General features: G+C 43.6%; 1 protein-coding gene across 7 annotated transcripts in view; it reads right to left on the bottom strand.

Annotated features, from left to right (window-relative positions):
* Positions 1–10868: 10868 nt before the first annotated feature.
* The window catches only part of LOC138746732 (integrin beta-3-like), a 207418-nt gene continuing 196201 nt past the window's right edge, over positions 10869–22085 (bottom strand). For 6 of the 7 annotated variants that reach the window (XM_069905068.1, XM_069905070.1, XM_069905071.1 and 3 more), the window contains 5 exons: positions 21772–21991; positions 19874–19974; positions 17513–17635; positions 14010–14176; positions 10869–11482 (listed from right to left, as the gene is read on the bottom strand). In XM_069905068.1, the coding sequence (XP_069761169.1) occupies positions 11411–11482; positions 14010–14176; positions 17513–17635; positions 19874–19974; positions 21772–21991 (683 nt within the window). In that variant the 3' untranslated portion in view covers positions 10869–11410. The remainder of the gene's footprint in view (positions 11483–14009; positions 14177–17512; positions 17636–19873; positions 19975–21771; positions 21992–22085) is intronic. The other variant, XM_069905066.1, reaches the window with a different exon arrangement.

Here is a 22085-nt window from a genome sequence, read left to right as displayed (position 1 = left end):
ACCTAGTTCTGATCAGGAGAAGGCAGGCTCTGCATATACATTTTTATTGTAAAACCAGGAAAGTCTTCTGCTTTGGGAGCATGTGGTGTCTTTTTAAAATAAGTCATTCTCTGCCTCTCCCTCCTTCTGAGATGTTCAAATAAGGCTCTTCCCGCTCTGGAGAATATGAAGGCAAGTGGATTCAAATTTTGACATACAGCACGGTAACAGGCCCTTTCATCAAGCAAGCCCATGCCGAGGAGTCACGTGATGGAGGAGTGGCCGGTCAGGGAATTCCAGCCCTCTCCCGAAAAGTTAAAAAAAAACACACAAAGCACAAAGGTACAAGATTAAAATTTATAATAAAGTAAAAAATAAAGGTGAGAAGAAAATGGCAGAGAAGAGAGAAAAGTCGAAAACAACGGGAAGAAAAGAGGAAGAAAGAACGTCTGAAGAAGAAGGTGAAGGCCTTACCTGTCCGAAGAGACCCGCCACGGAGAGAGAAGTCCGCTCCCTCGGTTCAGTGGAAGTCCCGGGCTCGGGACTACAAAAATGGCTCGCAGAGCCGAGTAAAAGTGCCCAAGCGCAACTCCTCGCGCATGCGCGATGCGCATGAAAAAAAACACACTGACGGGAGGGGGGAACCGCTGCGGAGTCGATCTCCACAGCTGAGAGAGACACCTGCAGCACAGCAGCAGGTGCAGAACAGAGACAATAACGACAACAAGAAAGAAGAGGGTGAAAAGAAAACAAGGAAACAACAGATGGTCAACCCAGAGGAAGAAGAAGAAGAACAGAAAGAAGTGGAAGAAGAAGAGAAAGGCAAGACAATGGATGTAGCTTTTTTAAAGAATATATGGAATCAGTGAAAGAATGGCAATTACAAGAATTTAATGAGATAAAAAGAATTAAGAATGCAGAAGAAAAAATGAATAAAATAGAAAGGGTCATATCAGAGATAGGAAAAAGAGTGGAAAATATGGAAGAACGAGAAACAATTGTAGAAATGGAAGTAGAGGACTTAAAAGAGAAATTAGAAGAATCTAATAAAAAAGTTAAAGAGGCACATGAGCTGTTAGCTCAGAAGATAGATATAATGGAAAACTATAATAGAAGAAATAATATAAAGATAGTGGGCCTTAAGGAAGATGAAGAAGGCAAGAATATGAGAGAATTTATAAAAGATTGGATCCCTAGGGTCCTAGGAAGACCAGAATTACAGGAAGAAATGGAAATAGAGAGGGCACATAGAACTTTAGCCCCGAAACCACAACCGCAGCAAAAACCAAGATCCATTTTAGTAAAATTCTTAAGATATACAACAAGAGAAAATATATTGGAAAAAGCAATGAAGAAAGTAAGAGAGGACAAAAAGCCACTGGAATATAAAGGTCAAAAATTTTTTTTCTATCCAGACATAAGTTTTGAACTCCTGAAGAAGAGGAAGGAGTTCAATACAGCAAAAACGATCTTATGGAAAAAAGGATATAAATTTATGTTAAAGTACCCAGCGGTACTTAAAATAGTTATTCCAGGGCAACAAAACAGACTATTCTCGGATCCAGAGGAAGCACGAAAATTTGCAGAACAACTACAAAACAAGCAGAGAGATGAAGACATGTAATGAGAGTAAAAATGACCACGAACTATATGTATGTGTGTATGGGGGTATATGAGTGTATATATATATAGTGTGTATACATGAATGTATCCGTATTTAGAGGAAAATATATAGAGTATAGACAAGAATTAATAAGGGAGGGAAAGGGAAGACAGGGAATAAGGAGGGAATTAAAAGAGTGACCTTTGTTACATATGAAAATTGAAATCTTTTCCGGGGGGGCTGGGTGGGGAGGAGTTACGGTCACTGCAAAATCAGTTGACGTTTGCGAGTGAATTCGCAAATCCAAATGGAGAGGGGAGATGTGGTTGCCCGACAAGGGATAAAGGGCAACTCAGGAGGGGGAGGGGAGAATGGGGTTAAAGAAGTTTTAAATAAGAGAATAAGGAAAATGTTTGATGTTTTAGAAATGTTGTCTTATAAAGTGTTCAAAACAAGAAAGCAGAAATGGATAAGAAGGAAAGGTGATGATGGAGAAACGGAAAGGGAAGATAAACAAAGTATGAAATGGCTACGCTGAACTATATGACTTTAAATATTAACCGAATACATAACCAAATCAAAAGGAAGAAACTGCTAAATTTACTGAAAAAATAAAAAATTGATATAACATTTGTGCAAGAAACACATTTAACTGAATTGGAGAACAAGAAATTAAAGAGAGATTGGGTAGGACATGTAACAGCAGCGTCGTATAATTCAAAAGCAAGAGGAGTAGCTATACTAATTAGTAAAAAGGTGCCAATTAAAATAGAAGAGGAAATAATAGATCCAGCAGGGAGATATGTAATGATAAAATGTCAGGTATATTCGGAGTTTTGGAATCTACTCAATATATATTCACCTAACGAAGAAGATCAAAAGTTTATGCACATATATTTTTTTGAAGATAGCAGATACACAAGGGAACATATTAATAGGAGGGGATTTCAACCTGAATTTGGATTCAAATATGGACAAAACTGGGGAAAAAATTAACAGAAAGAACAAAGTAACCAAATTTATAATTAAATCGATGGAAGAAATGCAACTTTTGGATATATGGAGGAAACAACACCCAAAGGAAAAGGAATATTCATATTATTCGGGTGGACATAAAACATACTCAAGAATAGACCTATTTTTGTTATCAGCTCGTATGCAAGATAGAGTAAGAAAAACGGAATATAAAGCTAGTCTATTATTGGACCATTCACCCTTGATATTGACAATAGAGTTAGAGGACATCCCTCCAAGAATGTATAGATGGAGATTAAACTCCATGCTACTTAAAAGGCAGGATTTTAGAGAATTCATTGAAAGACAAATTAAAATGTATTTTGAAATAAATACGGAATCAGTGAAAGATAAGTTTATACTATGGGACGCAATGAAAGCATTCATCAGAGGGCAAATAATAAGTTATGTAACCAAGATGAAGAAGGACTATAATCAGGAAACAGAGCAGTTGGAAAGGGAAATAGCAAATATAGAAAAAGAATTAGCAATGAAGGAAGATACAACTAAAAGAAGAGAATTGGCAGATAAAAAAATAAAATATGAAACACTACAAATATATAAGGTGGAGAAGAACATAATGAAGACAAAACAGAAATATTATGAACTAGGGGAAAAAATGCACAAAATTCTAGCATGGCAGCTTAAGACAGAACAAGCTAAGAAAATGGTATTGGCATCAAGGAAAAAAGACAAACAAATCACATATAATCCAACGGAGATCAATGAAAACTTTAGAGAATTCTATGAACAATTATACCAAACTGAAAACAAAGGGAAAGAAGGCAAAATAGATGAATTTTTAACTAAAATTGAACTACCAAAATTACAAATAGAGGAACAAAATAAATTAATAGAACCATTTGAAATAGTAGAAATACAAGAGATAATAAAAAAAATTACCAAATAATAAAACACCAGGAGAGGATGGATTCCCAATAGAATTCTATAAAACATTTAAAGATTTATTAATTCCTCCCCTTCTGGAAGTAATCAACCAAATTGATAAAACACAAAGCTTACCAGATTCATGTAAAACAGCAATAATTACAGTAATACTAAAGCAAGGGAAAGATCCACTCGCACCAGCGTCATATAGACCAATATCATTACTTAACACAGATTATAAGATAATAGCTAAACTATTAGCAAACAAATTATCAGAGTATGTACCGAAAATGGTAAATCTAGACCAAACTGGATTTATTAAACAAAGACGCACAACAGACAATATTTGTAAATTTATTAACTTAATTCATGCAGTAGAAGGGAGTAAAGCGCCAACAGTAGCAGTTGCTTTAGACGCAGAGAAGGCCTTTGACAGAGTAGAATGGAATTATTTATTCAAAGTATTGCAAAAATTCAGTTTACCATTATCACCTTTATTGTTCATGTTAGCTATAGAACCACTAGCAGAATTGATAAGAACAGAAAATAATATAAAAGGGATAAAAATAAAAGTCAAGGAATATAAAATCAATTTATTTGCGGATGATTTTATAGTATACTTAACAGAACCAGAACTATCAATAAAAGAATTATATAAGAAATTGAAGGAATATGGAGAAGTGTCGGGTTACAAGATTAACGTAAATAAAAGTGAAGCAATGCCAATGAATAATGCGGATTTCTCAAAATTTAAGAAGGAATCACCATTCAGATGGCAAATAAATAAAAATCTCGGCCATCTATATAAACTCAATTATTATCCACTAATTATCCAGGATGATTTAGAGCATTGGAAAGATTTACCATTAACACTAATAGGAAGGATAAACTGTATTAAAATGAACATTTTCCCAAGGATATTATACCTATTTCAGGAATTGCCAATACACTTGAAAGAGAAATTCTTCAAGGAGTTAAAGAAAATAATAAGGAATTTTTATGGAAAGGGGGGAAACTGAGGATAGCACTAGATAAATTAACAGAATGGTATAAACAAGGAGGCTTACAACTGCCAAACTTTAAAAATTATTATAGAGCCGCACAATTAAGATACCTATCAGATTTTTACCAAACAAGGGAAAAGCCAGATTGGACTAGATTAGAACTAGATAAAATAGGGGAAAAGATACCTGAACATATTATATAAATGGGATGAAAAATTGGTACAACGTAGGAGTTCTCCAGTATTACATCATCTGCTCAATATTTGGAAGAAGATTCATGTAGAAAGGAATAAAACAAATTACCAATTACCAAAACTAATATTGACGCAAAATCAGTTACTCCCTTTTACAATAGATAACCTTTCCTTTAGAGAATGGGAGAAAAAAGGGATCAAAAGAATAGAAAATTGTTTTTCAGGAAATAGATTATTATCCTTTGAACAAATGAAAGATAAATATAATATAACTCAAGATACAGTGCTGGCATACTACCAACTGAGATCCTACTTGAAGGACAAATTAGGAAGCCGTCGGAGTTTACCAGAGGGAAGTAACTTTGAATATGTGATCACAGACACAATGATAATCAAAAGATTTATAACAAATATGTATATTAAACTGCAAGAAAAGGAGAATGAGGAAACAAATGGTAAAACTAAACAAAAATGGGAACAAGATTTAAATATAAAGATAAAAAAAGGAAACATGGGAGAAGTTATGCTCTGGAACTATGAGAAATACAATAAATACGAGGTTACGTATGATACAATATAACTGGATACACAGGCTATTCATCACACCTCAAAAGTTAAATAAATGGGACCCAACAGTATCTGACAGATGTTTTCGTTGTAAAAAAGAAATGGGAACAACAATTCATGCAATCTGGACATGTGAGAAAGTAGAAAAATTTTGTGAAGATCTAAACCAGATATTAAATAAAATTACAGAAAACAATATACCAAAAAATCCAGAGATCTTCCTCCTAAGTAATATAAAAAACAAAGAATTTGGAATTGATTTGGATGGTGAACAAAAAAGATTTGTTAAGATAGCTCTAGCCGTAGCAAAAAAATGTATTATGTCAACCTGGAAATTGGAAGATAATTTGAAAATACAACAATGGTATATAGAAATGAATAAATGTATTCCATTAGAAAAAATAACATATAGTTTAAGAAATAATACTGAAATATTTGAACAAATATGGGAGCCTTACATGAAACACAATAGAGAAAACCTACCGGCGACATTCACTACCTAAATTAATGAAAGGAGAAGGAAATAAAAAGAATTGACTCAGTGGAATTTCTTGTTTATTTTTATTGAATGACAACATTGTTTGACTGGTTTAATGTATCCTAGATTTTGTACTTTAAATGGATGGGGGGGGGGGAGGTAGGGAGGGTGGGATGGGAGGAGGGAGGGGGGGGAGAAAATGACACTGTATATATTTGAAAAGGAAAATGTATGTATCATGGTCAATGTGGTTTATGGTGTGAAAAATAAAAATTTAAAAAAAAGGAAGCCCATGCCGCCCAATTACACCCAATTGACCTTAAACCCTGCCCCCCTCATATGTTTTGACATTGGGAAGAAACTGGAGCACCAGGAGGAAACCCAGTCTCAGGGAAAATGTACAAACTCCTCACAGACACCGCCGAATTCAAACCCTGTTTGCTTGCACTGTAACTGCATTGCACTAACGCCATGCTAACCATCCTCTATGGTGGCTAACTGCTGCTTCCAAACTCCGGACACCCGGGCTCAATCCTCATCTCCAGTGCTGTCTGTGGAGTTTGCACATTCTCCCTGTGGGTTTCCTCCATGTCCGCTTCCTTCCCACTCACCAGTGGGTGGTTAGATTGATCGGCCACTGTGAGTTGCTCCCCAACCATGGGTCAGTGAGAGGTTTTGGGGCAGGAGGTAACATTGGGTGGAACAGCTCACATTCACTATCTGAGACTCTCATATTCACCAAACAAATTTCTTTGTATAGATTTTTTGTTTGTCTGTGCGTGTGTTATATCTGGAGTGTGTCTGGCTGTTTCGCACTGAGGGCTGGAGAAGGCTGTTTCGTCAGGATGTATTTGTACAATCGGATAACAATAAACTTCAAGTCGTCAAGTTTATTGTCATCTGATTGTACAAGTACAACCTGACGAAACGGCGTTCTCCAGCTCTTGGTGCAAAACAGCCAGACACACATATTGTTTCATGAATATAGAGTCTCGGATGATTCGTGTGAGCAGTTTCTTTGGTCATTCAACATCTCTCTGCCCGTGAGAAGAAGCTGTTCCTGTCAGGAGCAGGCTGAAAGACACTGTGTGCTGGGTGGAAGGGGTCTTAAACCTGATTTAAGTATTTGCTGTATACTTTGAGTGAGCTTCAGGAGGCCAGCGCAGGCTTATATCCCAGAGGGTGATTGACACCCGACCTGGTAGGGCTTGATCCATTCAGGCCGACTGATTGACAGCCAGCCAGGTGTTGTCCTATCCCCTTACACTCCTGCAGGTATAGAGGTTACCCCTTGCAGTAGGCCAGTGGAACACTCCTGCAGGTATAGAGGTCGCCCCCTGCAGTAGGCCAGCGGTACAGTCCTGCAGGTACAGAGGTCGCCCCCTGCAGTCGGCCGGCGGTACACTCCTGCAGATATAGAGGTCGCCCCCTGCAATAGGCCAGTGGTACACTCCTGTAGGTATAGAGGTTGCCCCCTGCAGTAGGCCGGTGGTGGACCACCACAAGAATATCATGAATCGATGCACCTCAGTGATATCAGAGTTCTTAGGCTGAGTATCATATTTGTTGTGAATCATTAACACCCTGACAGACAGTCAAAGGTCCACATGTGGGTGGGATGTCCTTGATTCAGCCCTGAGCTCAGTGCTATCCCACATCCTTCTGCAATGGGACATTAGACCTGCAACAACTGTCTGTTGGTCCCAGTTTTGTCGAGTTATGCAATCACTCTTTTCCAAGAAACAATTAACCAAGTGTTGATAAGCTTCCAAAACCTTGTCACTGAGACAGTTGCGTCCACAGGCAATAGACTGATGAATTCCATGGGCATAAGGGTTCATTGCCATAAATACAATACACTATCAAAATATGAAGCCTAATTCTGACTTAATTCTGGTGTCAATGAAAATCTACTGCCAATACTCACTCACTGGCACCAAGAGCCTCTGTTCAATGAAAACAGCCTCACGGATGCCACAATTCCAATGCTATCTACAAACTTGCCGATGACACCACGGTCATCGGTAGAACCACAGGCAGCAATAAGGAAGTGTACAGGAGGGAGATAGATCAACTAGTCAAGTGGTCTAACTACAAAACTTTGCACTCGACAGAAGCAAAACTAAGGAGATGATTTTGAACATCAGGAGGAAATCAGGAGAACATGACCCAGTCCTCATTAAGGGGTTAGAAGTGGAGAGGGTCAAGAACTGCAAATTCCTGGGGAGGTCAACATCTCTGATGATCTGTCCTGGGGCCTCCATCTCAATCACCAACTGCTATACTTTGTGAGGAGATTCAGTTTGTCACCAAAGACTCGTAAACTTCTACAGGTGAACCGTGGAGAGCATTCTGGCTGGTTGCATCACTGTCTGGTACGGACTCAGGACAAGTAAAAAACTCCAGAGGGTTGTTAACTCGGCTTGCGACATCACGGGAACCAGTCTTCCCTCCATCGAGGACCCAGTCCAGCACAAGGACAGTTGCCATAAATTCGGATTCTGATGGAGCCTCACATTGTCTATTCCTATGGAATTTTTCCACACAGATGCTTTTATAAAATACAGAAAATAAAAACTGACTTCTTATCTTGGAACCAACGAGCTGCAGTGGGGACTCGGCAGGTCAGGCAGCATCCAAGGGGAGAAATGGCTGGTCAATGTTTTGGGCCTGTATCAAGATTAAAGTAAGATGGGGTGATGATAAGTAAAGGAAGGGAGAAAGAAGGGAATTGGCTGGCTTGGACAGAATATGGAATCCACAAGGCCTGTGGCAGAAAGGTTTGGGAACCACAGGAGTGAACTCACCATCATTCGAGCTCATCTCTCATCACCGAGGGTGGCCAAACATTTTTGGTTGTGGGCCACATACAGAAAAATAGAAGGAGTCACAGGCCACACAGTATTAAGCCCAGCCATTTTCAACCTCCTTTCACGGGCCGTTTAAAGCCTGTGCGTATCCGACAGCAGTAGGACTGGGCGGTTGGACCCCACGGGGCAGCGCTGAGACTTTGCTCCCTGCTCTCTGAGGGTCCACACCAGTGCCACCATTTTGTTCTATTCTAACAGGCCACTTAAAAGTGGGCAATGGGCCACTGTTGGTCCAGGGGCCATAGTCTGGCCAGCGCTGCTCAATACCGCAGGCTGTGATTTACATTTAACTGTATCTGTGTTGTTTTCACACTCTCCTCAAGGACTAGGCTCGATAGATTTGACTGCCTAAATAAAAATTAACTGCAGATTGGTTTGGAATTTAACCCAATTGACGAACAGGCCCTAATAAATATTTTGAACGCAGGCAAGAAATGACCCACATAAACTGAGGAGAGAAATCAGTGCAATTAACGCAAACATGGCCCTCTCAATACTTCTGATCCATCTGGGCCCCACGTGCTCAAATTCCCTCTCCAGAGCCCCTCTGCTTTGCATTCCCCATTGAGACGTGTTTCCTTGACCAAGCTCTTGTGAAACTTTGAACATTGATCATTACAGTACAGGCCCTTCAGCCTGATATTGTGCCGACTTTCAGAAACCCATCCACAACAATCTAAGCCTTCCCTAACTCACACCCTTTGGCAGTGAGTGTGGTGATATGTTATGACACCACTAGGTCACCAGGGCCATCCTGGTGACCTTGTCTATAAAGCAGTCCAGAGCTCCAGTCTAGCCTTCTAGGTTTGTCTTGCAGAGAGACAAGACCTCTTTGTGTACATATTAGTTTATTAAAGCTGTCTTCTACTCGCACTGCTGGTGTGGTTATTGTCAGTACAGTGAGAACAACCAAAGGAACTGTTCACTCTAACCATCCCAGACTCTCATGTGTACAAAACAATATTTATTTATATAGATAAAATACTTGTTCTGCATATGTATTGTTTGTCTCTAGGTGTGTTATGTCTGGTTGTGTGTCTGCATGTTTTGCATCGAGGACCGGAGAACGCTGTTTCGTTAGGTTTTACTTGTACAATCAGATGATAATAAATGATGACTTGAGGAACCAACCAGTGCAGTATTGAGAGTGTAGGATAAATGACCTTTGGTCTGTGATCAGTGAACACGTTATCAAACGATGATTCTCTTCCCAACTCTCCTAAGTGATATTTTAATGGCATTTTACACAGCAGTCAATAATGAGGAAATAAGTGATAGTACGTTCCAGAGACTGTTTACATTTGTTTCTGGTTTTAATCTTCTTCTTTCTACACTAAAAAAATCTGGATTTAGCAAGTAGGAAGTCAGCAGAACCAGGAATTTCCTGCTTCCTCCCTCTACATGAGCCAAGGGTGAGACCACTGACTACAGGGGTCTGAGAATTTGACTCCACCACAGTTCACCTCCACCCCGGGGTATTGCCTTCTACCCCTCTCCCCAGGAGCGAGGTGAGTGGGTTTGGGCTCGGCCAGTTACATACTATACTGAGCAGCACCTTTGGGTGTTGACCAAAGCTCTCCAGTGCTTAGAAAAGGATGACAAGAGACTCAATTGAATTGGAATGATGTTCTGGTATGTAACGATGGTCCAGTATGGAGTTCCCTCCATACATGTACTGTATGGTCTATCTGGAAGGAATTCGGGAAAACCAGTTCTGGATCTCTGTCCATTCCTGTTGTTGTTCCAGATGAGAATCATTCCCAGATGCTCAAACACAGTGAACCAACAGATCAGTTCACCTGAGAGGGCAGTGCTCGGGATCCAACTTCAGCACATTACATATCCCCACTTCCAGTAGCAGGCACAGGATGGCAGCTGGGAATGGAGTCACCGATGGGCGTTCCCACCCCCCCCCCCCCCCCACCTCCAAACCTATCATAAAATCCAAATGTTTGCCAACGGGAGGCCCAGAGATATGCTGGCCAGTGCGCACCGTAATGCAGGCCATTCAGCCCATTATATCTGTGACTTTCCCTCTGGAAGTGTAATTGGATTGGACCCACATCGCTGCTCATTCCTTGCAACCCTGTAAATGTACTGGAAACAGCAAAATATTCTTAAACCTGGCAGTCTCAAGCAACCGGCAGAAAAAATGGAGGAAAATAAATAGGTAAAACATACTGAAGTGTAAAATTAGCGTGCCTTCCCGTTAGTTCGCCAATCATGCAATATGCAGTCTCAAGCAACCGTAAAATTCCCTTATCCGACATCTACCAATCCTGATAGGTTCCAACTACCAGGGTTTTTACTGTTTATTTATATATCTGGTGAAAATTGTTCTTGAATCTGCCTCTGCCAGACAACTGGTGAAACTAATTCTCTGGTGCATTTATCAATCATCTTAAATCTGTGCCAACAGTGACTGAGCTTCTCCCAGTGGAAGATATTTTCTTCTGCTTGACCCAATCTTCTGGAATGGGGAGTTTTTAAAGTTCATTTACCTCCTGTGAATTAGAGGCAATGTTTAGGAATGACCACATCTCTCAATCAGTCCTGAGTTAAGTGCTTAAGGCAATGGTTACGAAGGCCCCACCCCCAATGGCAGCTGGCACAGGAGATCAGATTCAGTACATTTTCACGGCCTGCATAGGGATAGCAGGATTTTACAGGTGAATTGGATGCTTCATGTAGTTGGGTCACAGGGCAGTGAAGGAATGTTATCACATTGCAAAAGATATTCCCATACCCCTTGGTTTTGTGCTCAGTTTTAACCATTGGAAGCTCTCTGGTGTTCTCTCTCACCAAAGCTCTCCTCACTCCACTTTCCCACTGTAGGTGAGGTTTGTGAAGGTTGACGTTGGTCCTTTGTACAGCGGGTTGTTCATCTGGAATAAAACAGGTTGAAGGAGATGATCAGCACGTACTCCCTGATTATGTAGGCCCCAGTCACTGAATGATGGCCTCATTGCACTCCAAGCTGATAGAACAACTGCGCTGATGGTTCGCTGACTGCGTTGCTGCCACTACAGGCCGACTGATTCGCACCCCCAACTACAGCAGCAACAGACCCCTGTGGGCCCTCAGCTACCTGTTGAAACCCAAAAAAAACATGCAGATGCCAAAAAGCTGAAATAAAAACAGTCCTGAACTCCCTTACTCTTCTCCAGCTGCCAGATGACACCACAGTGTATCTATTTCATCTGCTAGTGGCTAAATAGCATCTGAAACTGCCACGACGTGAACCTCTGAAGTTCCCAATGGCTGTCATACCCCATCCTTGATATTCATTCCAAAACAGAAAATCCCAGCAGGTCATGGCAACATCTGTGGGAAAAGGCATTAATGAATGTTGATATCTTTCTGCGGATGCTGCCTGACCCACTTGATTTTTCCATCAATTCTCTGATTTAATTTCAGTTTTACTGAATCTGCAGGATTTATTTGATGAGCGGGTTAATTTCCCAAAGTGGTGCTTTGATTCTGTGGCATAAAAAAATACTCCCCGTAGAAATTCCAAGCAATCTTCTTTAATGTTGGCAAAGTTATCGGCATTTAACAGAAAGGCTAAACCTTACCATTGCCTGGTTAAGGACAGTGCGCCATGATTCACATTCATGAATTCTGGAAGTCATGGATAGAAAGGATGTTTCCAGTGGTGGGGGAATCCCAAGAACACAGCCTCAGAATAGAAAAATGTCCCTTTAGAACAGAGATGATGGAGCAAGTTCTTTCCCCAGAGGATGGTGACTCTGTGCAGTTTGTTGCTGCCGACATTTGTGGAGGCCAAAGACAGAGGTAGATAGGTTCTTGATCAGGAAGAGAATCAAGGGAGAAAAGGATTGGAAATCAGTGACAATGGAATGGTGGGTCAGACTCGATGGGACAAATGCCTGAATTCAACTCCTACATCTTCCGGTCTACTCTGACAGGCAGCTGGTTTTCAACACTCACACAAGAATGTGGATCCTGCAACACAGCGGAGGGTGCCTCGTGCGCCAGTTTTCAGCAAGGACTGTAACTCACTGGCACACACAAGGGCTAGGAGTTGGTGTGGTTTCTACAGCAACCGAGGTACAAGGGAAGAATGTTATGAGTTCAACACGATCATATATCTTCTCTGGTTTTGTGCATTGCGTGCAATCCCTCAGCATCTTTCCTGAACAGAGCATTGGGCATGATGGTCAAACATGATCTGACTCAAAGCACTGAAGTCCTGCACAGATGCCGCTGGACTGTGGCGACGTGTTCGGTGCTCTCCAGAAAATCTTGTCACACGATACTCCTCATTTAGACTTTCCAGATCACTGACGCTGTTCTTTTCTTACAGACCTGTCCCTGTAACGCTGCGCTTTGTACTGTGATTCTATTACTGTACTATGCATAGTTTGACTAGCTGGATTGCAAACAAAACAAACATTCTCCCTGTACCTCAGCATACATGATAATGAACATGAGGTTTATGGATATTTCTAAAGCAGTGCAAAGAGGTTACAGGAGGGAATTCGAGAGCTCAGAACCTGGAAAGCTGAAGCTTCAACTCATAATGAGCAACTAAACTCAAGCAGGCCAAGAGGTTTGATTGGAGGGGCCCCAAGTATGTCAGAGGGTTGGGCATCTGAAGATTATAACAAGTTAGTGCAATGTTATTACGGCACCAGCATCCCTGCGCTGTTAGTAGGGAGTTTGTATGTTTCCCTGTGTCTGCGGAGGTTACCTCCCATGTTCCAAAGACGTATGGAGTTTGTAGGTGAATTGGTCACAGGGGTATAATTGGGTGGTATAGGCTCATGGGCTGAAAGAGCCTGTTACAATTTTCAGGACCACCAACAAGTTCATATATTCTGTGTCCCAGTTTTTAGGGACTGGATTTATACCCAACCACATCCTGCACTTTACTATGGTAAAGATTTACCCATGGACTCAGTCCAGAGCATATATAATGAAAAGTTAAAAACAGCCAGAGTGTAAAGGGTTAAAATGTCCCTATGTACCAGCCTCCACCACTCTCTGTGAAAAAAACCTACCTCTGACTCTCCCCACTCACCTTAACGTCCAGCCATAATTGGGGTTTTGCTCATCAGAGTAAATAGAGCATTCCAGCCCTGTGCAGGCCCTTCGGCCCACAATGATGTGCTGACTTTCGTAAACCTACTCCACAACAATTTAACCCTTCCCTCCCTCACGCACAACTGAATTTTTCTTGCACCCAGGTGCCGATCTAAGAATGTCCCTATTGAACCAGCCTCCACTATCCCCCCCAACAATGAATTCCAGACACCCACCACTCTAATGCTCTCCCACTGCTTTTGATTAACTGTTACTGCAGCAACCTTGCAGTTCCTGCACTAATTCACTCGGATATGGGTCTGTCACACTATCCTGCACCGTTAGCAGGTCTAAACCCTTCCTTACCGTATCCCACTTGGCCTTGACCCGTTCTGCCTCGAATTTCGCAAACTCCTTCCGGTCATGGATGGTGACCAACAGCTTCCAAATTAGCAGTGCCACAAGGGCCAGGAGAAGGATGGCGCCCATCACAGGAAGGATAATGTACAGCAGGTTCAACGGAGGTGGGCATTCTGTGGGAGGGAGGGGAACAATGAAACAGCCTGCTGTTATGCATGACCCGTAGCAACCTCTGGATGCCAACTTCTCACTGCCTTAAGTTCAGGAAAAGATAAGGAGAGAAAGAAGTAAGGGTTGGGGAGAGATGAACCAGCAGTCAAATTAAATAAACTCTAAAGTCACAGGAACGAAGATCCACTGAAGTCGGAAGTCACAAAGGATCCACTACAGTGGGGAAGTTGGTGAACAGGAGCAAATGTATTAATCCACAGTGGCTGAGATGTCATTCAGAAGAGGCCCAGTGATTATCTTGTAATATTTCTGATTACTGAGGCTGTAGAAATGATAAAGACAAAATAAGGAGAAGCCATATTGAGACAGGAAGGTGTTCCAAAGAGAAAAGATGTACAACCCAGCACCCAGACTGAGTTGTTTGCCACACTATTACACTATTATAAAAGTAGAAAGAGGGCAACAAAAATAGTTGGAAGCTTTCAAAGGTGCGGAGCATAATATGGCAGAAAGAGCTGCCAATGCCTGCTGACGTGGGCAGAGAGGATCAGGAAGGAGAATCGGCGATTTCTGCTCTGCGCTGTGACTCTCAGACTCAGAATTTATTGTCACGAACATGTCACAGAATTCGTTGTTTTGTGGCAGCGTTACAGTGCAAAAGCTGCTATAAATTATAGTTAAAAATAAATAAATTAGTGCCAAAGAAGAGAGTGTGAGGTCATGTCAATGGTTCAATGTCCGTTCAAAAATCCGATGGCAGAGGGGAAGAAGCTGTTTTTGTGTTGCTGGTTGTTCATCTTTAAGCTCCTGTACCTCCTTCTTGATGGTCGCAAGGGTGAAGAGGGCATGGCGTGGGTGGTGGGGGCGGGGTGCAGACATCAGGTCTGCAGTCCAACCTAGAAGGACAGGGTTCTGCTTCCAAAAGATCCAGTGATTGCAGGGCATTGCAGTCATGAAATGAGGAGATCAGAGGTATCGAGCTGAGGAGAGTGAGAGCAAGTGAGAAAAGACAGTGGGGAATCCATATCCAGAGCGAGCTGTCAGAGGAAGTGAGGAAGCGAAGTTCAAAATACATTTGGATAAACATACAGATGTCTTTGGATAGGACCGTTTGGGCCATATCCTTTTAAACCAGTGATTCTCAACCTTTTTCTTTCTACTCACATGCCACTTTAAGTATTCCCTATGCCATAATGCTCTATGATTGGTAAGGGATTGCTTAAGGTGGTATGTGGTGAAAAGAAAAAGTTTGAAAGTTTAATCGTACCTAATTGACTTTTTATGTCCACAGTTTCATAACTGTGAAGGAAATGGGCCAATGTCAATTTTTCTCAAGCAAAATATTCCAGTAAAAATTGGGTCTAGAGCAGTGATTCTCAACCTTCCCTTCCCACCCACATCCCACCTTAAACAATCCCTTACTAATCACAGAGCACCAATGGCATAGGGAATACTTATATGACTGGAAAGAAAAAGAACCACTGTTTTAAACTCTTTGCATCCATGTGTCTGATTGATGGTTTTAGTCCAGAATGCCAACCAGGCAGGCATGGACAAGTTGGGCATGTTCATACTGAGTGACTATGCTGCCCAGCAGAGGTGAAATGAAGAGGTAATTAAATGGCAAAGCAGCCATAGCGCAGTGTAGGACATGGAGGAGGAGGTGGTTCATGGTAGATGGTAGACTCCTTTATATGTAGTGGGTGGGTCTCTAAATCCACTGCCCCCTGGCAAGTAAAGAAAACAAAAAGCAGAAAAGGGAAGCTTAAAAATAAATATCTTGAGCAAGGTGCTGTTAATACCAGAAAAGAATACGGGAAGTACAGCTGAGAAGGAAATGCATTAGAAAGATAACAGAGAACGGAAATGACAAGCAACACGAAGTGTACGCTTTCAAATTTTACATCCACACAGAGAGAAAAGATTCACTAATGGATTATTATAATCTAAGAGGAATCAATGCAATGAGTTTGAAGTAAAAACATAATGCTGGAGAAACTCAGCAGGTCAAACAGTGGACTTTATAGAGCAAAGATAAAGATATATAACCAACATTTTGGGCTTGAGCCCTTCATCAGGTATGAGCAAAATGTAGACAGGGGACTGAACAAAATGGTGGGAGGAAGGGGCAGGGGGAGAAGCTCAGACCCAAAACCAAGAGGTGGATGAGATGGGAGAGGACAGCAGAAACAGGGGGTTGATGGCTCTGTGAATGGAGAGGGAAGGGGGTAGAGAGCTGGAGGAAGGTTTAGTATTTTTTTAAAGGAATATATGGGTTGGCACAACATTGAGGGCTGAAGGGCCTGTACTGTGCTGTAGTGATCTATATTCTAGCCCAGAAGGTTAATCATTGTTGCACTTGGTTTCTACAACCTCTGAATGTCTGCCTGTCATGGTTTTATGTGTGATAAAAAGATAAAAGGCAGAGAAGGAAATGTAAAGTAACAGCAAGACCAGAGCAATGTTAAACATAGTAAGATCAAATCTAACTTGAAAGTAACAAGGCCTGTCTGAAGCAAGAGAGGGTCCACTGAACCAGATCTGCACGAGTGAATGTTGCGCTAAAAGCCACACTGGAGAGACACAGGGAAATGCACCCACAAAGCTCAGAGACAGAGGCATGGTTCAAAAAAATGGCCAAAGGTCATTGCCCTACCTCTTGGCAGGGTCAATCTGGTGGAGCAGCGGGTAGTGCTGTTGACTCACAGCTCCAGCAAGCCACACTGGGCCCTGCTGCCTGCACATTCTCCTTGTGGTTTCCTCTCCAAACCACCCTAATTGACCACTGGGAATCACCCCCCTCACCCCCTGGGGGGCATGTGGCAAAAGGGTCAAAGAGAGCTGATGGAAACATGGGGGAGGGGACATAAGGTGCAAGGCTGCAGAGTAAATGGACAGATGGGTTTGCTCTGCAGGGAGCCAGCACAGATGTGATGGGCCGAATGGCCTCTTTGTGTTCCATCGCAAGTTTGTGAAGTTGCCCGTGGCAGGAAGGTCAATAGTTTAATGTAGCTTAACAAGAAACAAGAAGTTGCAGCAAAAAAAATCTTCATGTGGTGCCCAAGATGGTTTGAAAGAATTTAGAGAAATGTTGAAAAATAACTATTATATGTACAAATAAATATATTTGGAGGGGAAAGGAATGGAGAACTTTAAGGAATAAATAAAGGAGTGGAACAAAGCCATTTCTGAGAATGATCACATCCTGCACTTTTAAAATTTAGAATTTGCATGATGCACCCAGTTGTATCAATCACCATTGCCAAACAGAAAAAATACCATGGCCTAAAACAGGTTAAAGCAGAGAAATCCACTCAAGGAAGAAATGCTTTACAAACCTGGTTCTTGAATGACTAACAGAATAGATTTCCCACTTGTTTCCTCGTGATAACCAAAGTGAACGATGCACCCATTCTCGTCTTTGTATCTGCATTTGGCACCACTCTTGGCTTCCATGTCTACTGAACAATAGGCACAAAAGAAATCAGACTGCACATATCGAGGGGAACAGTGAGCATACAATCCCCCCATGCACACTGATCAGTGTGTCACCACACTAGTGCAATCCACAGATGTGCTGGAGAATCTCAGCAGGTTACATAGGATCTGAAGGAAGTAAAAGATAGCCAACGTTTCATATGAGCCCTTTGGCAAGGTATGAGGAAAAATGGGCAGATGGAGAACAGGAGAGAGGCGGGGAGAGGAGAGGAGAGGAGAGAGGCGGGGAGAGGAGAGGAGAGAGGCGGGGAGTGGAGAGAGGCGGGGAGAGGAGAGAGGCGGGGAGAGGAGAGCGGCGGGGAGAGGAGAGCGGCGGGGAGAGGAGAGAAGAGAGAACAGGAGGGAGAGGAGAGGAGAGGAGAGGAGAGGGGCTGGGAGAGGAGCACAGGCAAATAGTTTAGAGTTAGATGGGAGAGTCAGAGAAGAAAGGTAAGAAACCAAAGCAAAGAGGTCATAGGTAGGAGGGTAGAAGAGATGAAAGCTGAAAAGTGATGAGGGAGCGTAGCTTTCTATTAGGAGACAGAACAGAAGAGGGTGGGGAGCTGGAGAAAACAGAGGGAAAACAGAGGGATGGGAAAGAGGAGAACGGGGAGATGTCTAACAGAAACTGAAAAAGTTGATGTTAATGTCATCTGCCTCCTACATTTTTGTTCATGCCTTGATGAAGGGCTCAAGCACAAAACGTTTGTTCTGTATCTTTATCTAGGCTACATAAAGTCCACTGTTTGACCTGCTGAGTTTACCAGCATCGTGTTTTTTCTTTGGTTTTTGAGCCCCTCTCTGGTCCGCTGCAGTGATCTCCTCCCCTGTAGGGTCCTCTCCCAGTCAGTGGGACGAGGGAGAGGTATATTCTCCTGCTCTGGAGCCCTGCATGGGCTCCGCCCTCTTGGGCACAAACATCTGTGAGTTCTCTGGTGTAATTAAAATGTGCCATTCACAGGCGGTTTAAACCCATGCAGGGCCATCAGGCGAAATGAGTGGGCAGTAGGACCCTGCGGAGGGGCGCTGATAGATGTATCTCTGGTCTCCACCAACATCAGTGCCTCCATTTTCATTGTGATTTTTCTCTCGTGGTTTTCATTTTTAGATTCACAGTCAATGTTAGTCACTGCAGATCTGGTCACCCAGCTGTAAGAAGGAGGATAACGTGTCCAGAAAGGCCACAGAAAAGGCTCATGAGGATGTTGCCACAACCAAGGGATGGAGTTATGAGGAGAGGCTGAGGGGGCAATCACCAGTGCTGCCTGTATGGAGTTCGCACATTCTCTCTAAGTTTCCTCTGGGCGCTCCAGTTTCCTCCCACATTCCCAAAAAGTACTGGTTGGTGAGGGAATTGACCACTATAAGTTGCTCCAAGTGTGTAGGCAGAGTTTAGGGGGAGGGCCACAGTTAGCTTTGGGATTAGTGCAATGCTGTAACCGCGCCAGTGACTAGAGTTTGAATCTGGTGCTGACTGTAAGGAGTTTGTCTCCATGTCTGTATGGGTTTCCTCCGGGTGCTCCGGTTTCCTCCCAACATTCAAAACGTATGTGGCGTTATAGGTGTAATTGGTTGGCATGGGCTCATGGGCCTAAGTGGCTCATGTTACTGGGCTGTATGTCTAAGTATAAAATTAAAAATATTAAAGTTTAAATGGGTTCAGCTGTAAAACCAGAATTAATTTTTTTCCCAACTTTTATTTAATTTAGAGATCCAGCATGGAAACTGGCCCTTCTGGCCCACAAGCCTGCACTGGCGAAATAGACCAATCACCCCACAAACTCCGTTTGTCTTTGGAACGGTGGGAGGAAACAGGAGCATCGGAGGAAATCCACACAGACACAGAGAGAGCGTACAAACTCTCTACAGACAGCGGCGAATTTGAACCCCGGTCCACATTGCTGGCGCTGTAATAGTGTTTTGCTAACCGCTACACTAACCATGCCGCCCTTTAGTGGGGTGAAGGACCAGTTTCTGTGCTGTATATCTAATCACTCTGTGACATACTTTTAGGTAATTAAGCTCCTTCATTGCTTTCAGAGAGGCAGATCAGGGCTTGCTCAAGTCTGGATGCCTTCAGCGTGTACTCTGTTGGGCATGTTGTCTCTGATGAAGGGCAATAGGTCTTCCTGAGACAGGAAGGAACCTGACACCAACCAATTCTTCCTTCTCTCCCCACCTACCAGGCTGAGGTTGAAAGCTTAGTGGCTCTACACACTTACCCAGCATTTCCACTAATCGGATCTCGTCTCTGCACACCTGCTCACACTTCCCCTCCTCCTTCAGCTCACCCGTGTCAAACACCTTGCACTCAACGCAGGGTCTGTGAGGGGAGGGGGAGAGAGAGAAGTGGGGGAAAGAGAAAGAGAGAGAGAGGAGGGAAAGATAAGGGGGGAGAGAGAGAGCAAGAGTGTGTGTTTTTATGAGAGGGTGCAAGAGAGCGTGAGTGTGTGTTTGTGAGAGAGAGCAAAAGGGAGAGGGAGAAAGAGGGAGAAAACAGGAGAGAGAGTGTTTGAGTGTGAGAGAGAGAATAAAAGAGAGAGCAAAGAGGGGGTAAGAAACACAAAATTAACACTTTGAAACCAAAAAAGCTGGCTGTGCTTTGACGCATATTCTCAGTGCCAGTGGGTGTGAAGTTTGAGTACAGGCCAACCTGGTGGGTGTGGAGTTTGAGTACTGCATACAGTGGTACAGGCCAACCTGGTGGGTGTAGAGTTTGGTACAGGCCAACCTGGTGGGTGTGGAGTTTGAGTACTGCATACAGTGGTACAGGCCAACCTGGTGGGTGTGGAGTTTGGTACAGGCCAACCTGGTGGGTGTGGACTTTGAGTACAGGCCAACCTGGTGGGTGTGGAGTTTGGTACAGGCCAACCTGGTGGGTGTGGACTTTGAGTACAGGCCAACCTGGTGGGTGTGGAGTTTGAGTACTGCATACAGTGGTACAGGCCAACCTGGTGGGTGTGGAGTTTGAGTACTGCATACAGTGGTACAGGCCAACCTGGTGGGTGTGGAGTTTGGTACAGGCCAACCTGGTGGGTGTGGAGTTTGAGTACAGGCCAACCTGGTGGGTGTGGAGTTTGAATACTGCATACAGTGGTACAGGCCAACCTGGTGCCTGGGCACTTATTGCCATGGGAGCAACTGGCACATTCCTTCACTTTATTTGTTTGGTCTGTATTTGTATAGCACCCGAGGATGTGCGAAAGCACTTTGTAGATGATGAAGTGCAGCTGATTTGGTTATGTACAGGAGATGGACTGGCTTGTGGAAGGCAAGCTCCTACAAATGGAGAGGGTAGGGAGGAGGGGATGAAGGAGGGGAGATAAATGGAGATACCCGTTGTCGATGCAGAGGAGGGCAGGGAAAAAGGGGGAGGGGAGGGAGAGGAAGGAGTGGGGAGGGCTGGTAAGGTGCTTGTGGGGGAGGGGAAGAAGAGGATAGGGAGGATAGAGTCAGGAAGGGGGCAAGAAGAGAGAGGAAGATGGTGGGGAGTGTGGAGGAGGGTGGGTGGGGAGAGTGTGGGGAGTGAGGGGGAGGGTGGTTGGGAGTGGATGGGGAGTGAGGATGTGGGTGAGTGGGAGAGGGTGGGGAGTGAGGAGGAGGGTGGGAGTGAGAAGGAGGAGGGTGAGTGGGGAGGACGAGGGTTGGAAGTGGGTGGGGAGTGAGGATGAGGGTGGAGAGAGAGGGTGGGGAGTGGGGAGTGAGGAGAGGTTTGGGCAGAGAGTGGAAAGGGAGCAGGCAGGAGGAGGGGTGAGGAAAGGGTGGAGAGGGAGTGTACAGGGAGGGAGGGGATGGGGAGGGAGGGGGAGGGAAGGTACAGATTGAGGGAGAAGAAAGGAAAGGATAGAGAGGGAAAGGGAAAGGAGAGGGTGAGGGTGATGATTGGAAAGAAGAGGGGAGAGAATATGGGGAAGGAGTGGGGAGGGGAGAGGATGTTATGGAGGGAGAACATCTGGAGAAAGTGGGAATGGTGACATGGATGGAGAGGGCAAGGATACAGAGGGAGTGGGGAGAGCAGAGAAGGAGTGGAGGTGGAAGAGGTTAGGGAGAGACCTGGGAAGAGGAGTGGGTGGGGAATGGATAGGGTGGTGTCAGAGGGAGGGGGAATGGTGAGACTTGCCTTTTGAAGGTACAGGCATCAAGGCAGGTGGGGCATTTTTCACACTGATCACCATATGCTCCCCCTTTACAAACGCACTTGCCGCACTTGCACTCTCCGCGGCCGTGACACATGGGCCCCACAGGGGGCCGGCAGGGCTCTGTCTTCGTGCTGCAGTTGCAGTAATTGTCTGTCCAGTCTGGGAAGCACCTACACTCCCCGCACTGACACTGTCCATTCCCTGTGGAGACAGAAGGCTGCGGTGAGACACAGGCCCGATCTTAAATTTAAAAAATGAATTCGCATTCACCACCTCAGCTGGCAGCTTGTTCCAT

The sequence above is a fragment of the Narcine bancroftii genome, chromosome 12, assembly GCF_036971445.1.
Source record: "Narcine bancroftii isolate sNarBan1 chromosome 12, sNarBan1.hap1, whole genome shotgun sequence".
NCBI lineage: Eukaryota > Metazoa > Chordata > Chondrichthyes > Torpediniformes > Narcinidae > Narcine > Narcine bancroftii.
Note: the sequence above shows the minus strand (reverse complement) of the source record. Positions and strands in the feature narration are given on the sequence as shown.